General features: G+C 35.4%; 1 protein-coding gene across 1 annotated transcript; it reads right to left on the reverse strand.

Moving 5' to 3' along the window:
* Positions 1-771: 771 nt before the first annotated feature.
* IAPP (islet amyloid polypeptide) lies at positions 772-3836 on the reverse strand. Its single transcript, XM_068401805.1, has 2 exons — positions 3757-3836; positions 772-964 (listed from the first exon to the last, which is right to left on the reverse strand). The coding sequence occupies exons 1-2, from the start codon at positions 3834-3836 to the stop codon at positions 772-774; spliced, it is 273 nt and encodes a 90-aa protein (XP_068257906.1).
* Between the last annotated feature and the right edge of the window lie 735 nt (positions 3837-4571).

Here is a 4571-nt window from a genome sequence, read left to right on the forward strand (position 1 = left end):
AAGGAAAGGAATACCCAAGGACAGGTGTTTCTGCTAGCTTGTTAACTGAGTTTTCTTTTATTCATATTTAAAAGCGCTTATGCTCACTGTGCTTACATTTTACTGGTACCATCTTGAAGTAAGAACTGTAAATTCTTAAAATCCCATGCTTGGTCTGTATGGAAATCCGTGCCGCAAGACCACTTCTACTTGCTTAATGCACATTAAGGTGGAAACCAGTCAGTTAACTGGTATAATCATATGCACAATGCAGCCATCTTGTCTCATCTAGTTGTTCCTTCAATTGTGCAAAACAAGATGCTGTAGATGTTTCAAAATCAGAAGATTCTTCTGGTTTACTTTCATTAGGACCTAACTTCTGGTAGCATTCTGATTTTTGTTGGTCTTAAGTAAGGTGATTTCCTTCTCTTACCAAACTGTGACTGTAAAGACATACACGTAATGGTTATCTTTTTCATCATTTTAATAATAATAATAATAAAAACCCTTGTTGCTATTACTTTTCCATTTATTATTGTGATATATATATTTATTTTTTTACAAAGGAATTTGACAAGCAGTTTTCTGGAGTTCTTAATGGAGTTGAAACAATAGCCTATGCGTGTCATTGTACATGCATAGTGAAACGATGAACATAAATCACATACCCACACGCACACACAGGAAACAAGGCACTGTTAAGACTGTACAAGTAATAAATGACCAAGAGGTTATTGATACATTAAAAACTGAGCTCCTAATGGAAACTCTATCAGTAGTAATTTTAACACCCTAAAGCTGTGCATTATTTTGGGGTTCTCTGCTTAAAAGCCCAACTGTGTCCCTCTTTCCGTATGTATTGGACCCCACGTTTGTAGGTGAATAAATTGCTCCGATGTTGTTGCTGGAACGAACTAAAAAGTCAGCCAAACGTTGTGTCACACATGTGGCAGTGTTGCATTTCCGTTTCTCCAGGTGGTGATTACTAAGGTAAAACAAAAATAGCCAAGATTAAGTCAAATGATGAGCAATGAAGTGTGCCACTTCTAATAGGCATTTGAGCTGTGCTAATGTGGGAGTTCTTTTAATATGTGCACAAATACAGGAACATTACAATCTTCCTACCACCTACTTTGTGCCTGAAAAAAAATCTTGCGCTATATGCTATTACCAGTTTTAATGATGGGGATTATTTAAATGCAAAGACCTTAGCAGTCGTATGTCATTTTTCTTTATATTCTGCATTGCAGTTTATGACATCTAGAAAACCTGTAATGATAGTATCATTAAGACAGTAAGTGAAAACAATGACTAAATGTTTAGCTTTAAGTTGAACTTCTAAATCTATTTAGAGCTCTTGCTGATATCGTGAGGATTACTAACATAATGACAATCACTAACTTTTATTTAGTTCTCTTGTTCCCACAGAATCATACCCTACTCTCACTGAAGTGAACACTAATCTTCCTGTCCACATCAAGTGGACTGAGCTCAGAAACTCTCTCCCAACTGCGCCACATATCATGAGAGGCGGCAGGTGTTGCCAACTTCTGCTGACTTCAGTACCACTTAAGATTTTGCTCTGTCCAAACAGAGATTTCTCCACTGCTGAAAAGCAGCCAAGTATTTGTTGAAACACCAGCAACTTGAAAGTCCTCTAGTGGTAGGAGATAATTTGCTGGATGAGACTTTAAAGTGTCCATGGAGGAATCCATATCTAAAAAGAACATTTTATGGTCTGAACCAACAGACCATGTACAGAACTCCATGTAGAACTTATGCAGCATGAGATTTATTTATTTTTTTAATCACAATTACAAGGGCTAGCTTGAGAGCTTGTGTTTTCAAACTTATTTCTTAGACCACTGTGTTGTTCCTTCAGACAGAAATACTTGCTTGCTAAGATTGTTTATTGAGTTACTGTTAATTTTCTTGGGTTTCTTCATGTTGATGTGGCATGAGGTAGACAGCAGTTTGCAGCAAAAAATTACTGTGAACAGTGACAATTGCCCAGTTTCAAGCTCTGAGCAGTTACCAATGAGTACATTTTCCTATTGATTGACTAAATCTGTATTCTAAAATGTCATCTATTCTTTTCGAGTTATTTGTATTAATATAAAAATCCAAATGGAATAGCAATTGCAAGATAAACGTCTGTATTATACTGGTTCTTCATCGGCAAATAGGCGGCAATTTCTAAGCAATTAATATTTTAAATATGTAATTGTATTTAAAGGAAATGGTTGGATAGGTCTTGATATAGCTTCTCTTAGGTTTCCATGGGTATTTCTATTGATTTAAAAAGAGTTTAATTAAGCCCTTAACATATGAGGTTCAAACAGCAACTGGTTCTCATGGAAATCCCGATTTGTTTGTGGAGGCAGAATTCTTTTTTTGTTAAAGGTACAAAACCAGGCCCTGACACTCCAAGTTTAAAACTCCAGCCCTTACAGGAAGCTACTAGATTTCTAGCTGATGTCTAGCCTGACTGAACCCATTATACCTGTTAGCTCTCTGATCTGTAGCTTTTAATTGAATATGTGCTTCAATGAGACAGTTCACCCAGCAAGAGATTGTAAACCAAGGCCCTAGAAAAGCAGATAAGGCATACCACACTCATAAAGGTGATGACTTGTGTTTGAGTATTACAATTATTATTTTTTTAAAGTAATAGCTGTAAAAAGTGGGAACTTAGTCTCCATTATCAAAATATTTTTGAAGATAACCAAATTGTTATATAATAATGACTTTTTTTAAAAAAAATTCAGAGAGAAAGGAACAGGCAACTATACAGACACATGTGTTTACTGAATCTATCCATAACAGAATTGTCATCGAAAGAAATTCACTCAAAAGCTTGATGAACAATTAGAATAATTCAGTGCTGTTTATCTTTTAGTACAAATTGAAAATACTTTTTGAAATGCTATTTTATTCATAAAAAAGTTACCTGAAATTGGATTTATGGATTTATAAACATGAATGCATTTCAGACTGGTTAAATTCTATCAGAGCAAATTGCTTCTTTTCCTTCTCCCCATGGTTACATTGATATTTAACTCTGTAATGAAATATTCCTTACTTACAGAAAATAGTTATGTTATAAAATAATTCCATTCTAGCAGAGCATTAGTGTTATTAAGAAGGGTGTATTTTCTTATTTTTTTCCCTTCAGGCTTGGAAATGTGACAAACTTGAACAAGAAAGCCCTTTCAAAAGACACCTTTCTTAAGGTAATGAAGTATTTGTAGCCTTTTTCATTTATAAAAGCATTATAATTGTAAAGTGGTTAAATGATCTGCAACTTTTGTCCTGCATGCTTTGATATTTATGCTTACAGAATGGCTCTATTTACAAGTAGAAGGGTATTTTAAACTCTTTTTGAGAATAAACAACAGACACAAAGAGTTTCAAGTAACAGAATATCACTGGCACGAAGTTTACTTCATAATTTAATCCTAACTGATATGACTAGAAGAAACAAGAGAAATCAATACCTTTTTATTTCTGCTGCTGGTTGTTCTGGCATTTCCTCACTAAGTCCTGATGGTGTATTCCGTGATATTACTGTCAATGTCCATCCTTGTCTCTTGGAAGTACCATCAGATAGATCATCAGCCACAGATAATAATCTTTAAACAACAATAAAATACCCTATGAAATTGAATATCTCTATTTTTGCTCATATTATTTGAGATATGAAAGCAAAAACAATTCATGCAATAATCTGAACACTTTTTCCCCTAAAAAGAAATAAATACAATATTTATTACTCACTTCTCAACAGGTGTAGCTTCCAAACAGCTCAGAGTGACAGAAAGTACAATGAAGAAAACTGACAGCTTTAGGTTGCACATCTTTGCTTCCAAACTTTCTGAAAAGAATAATGATTCAAAACTGAAAGCAAACCCAAATACTCTTCAGCATATCCTATTACTGATGCCCATTCTGTCCTAAATCAACAGCAGCTAGTCCTTTTCACAGGCTAGAATAAAAAAATGATCCCCCTAACTTTAGTGACACAATGCAGTTTCAGACAGATAGCTCTCAACAGTAAATGTTCATTTTCCATCTAGTACATTCTATCATTTCCCTTATCTCTGGTTTGCATTTGCTGACATGTCCCAGTCTCAAATTCTGGTCCCAGGTACAATTTACCTTGAAGTTAACTTAGCCTTCTCCTCAAAAATGCTCTTGATTAATAATGAGAAACATTGTGCTTTCCTGAAAGCACATCTGTTGCACTGTGTCATAAGTAAGAAAAAAAGGGAAATTGTTTACCTTTTAGTGGTCAGGGAGCTAACTGAAGAAGCACGCCTGTTGTAGCAAGAAGAGTGCATGCAACAATTCCCTGCTTGCATCTAGCTCTGGAGTATCCCTTTTCCCCCTTCCTTGCTGACAAGTAGTATGGCTCTTATATACCCTTCACACCTTTCTCAGCTCTGACATCAGGCAGCACAGAGAGACTGTCATTAATTCCCATCCGTATAGATAGAAAGTACCCCAGAGAGGAGCAGAGGCAGATAGGTCAGTATTACATTAGCACATCAGTGAATATTAACCTGGTACTTGCAGGATGCCCTCGTGAAGAT

This window comes from Nyctibius grandis, chromosome 5 (genome assembly GCF_013368605.1).
Source record: "Nyctibius grandis isolate bNycGra1 chromosome 5, bNycGra1.pri, whole genome shotgun sequence".
In the NCBI taxonomy this organism is placed as follows: Eukaryota; Metazoa; Chordata; class Aves; order Nyctibiiformes; family Nyctibiidae; genus Nyctibius; species Nyctibius grandis.

What these genes read in the sequence shown, in the direction of transcription:
- IAPP (XM_068401805.1), bottom strand. Translation starts at nt 3,836, where the DNA reads ATGTGCAACCTAAAGCTGTCAGTTTTCTTCATTGTACTTTCTGTCACT. An exon ending in GAAGCTACACCTGTTGAGAA is followed by an intron (nt 965 to 3,756) that starts GTGAGTAATAAA and finishes GTTTTACCTTAG; the next exon opens with TAATCACCACCTGGAGAAAC.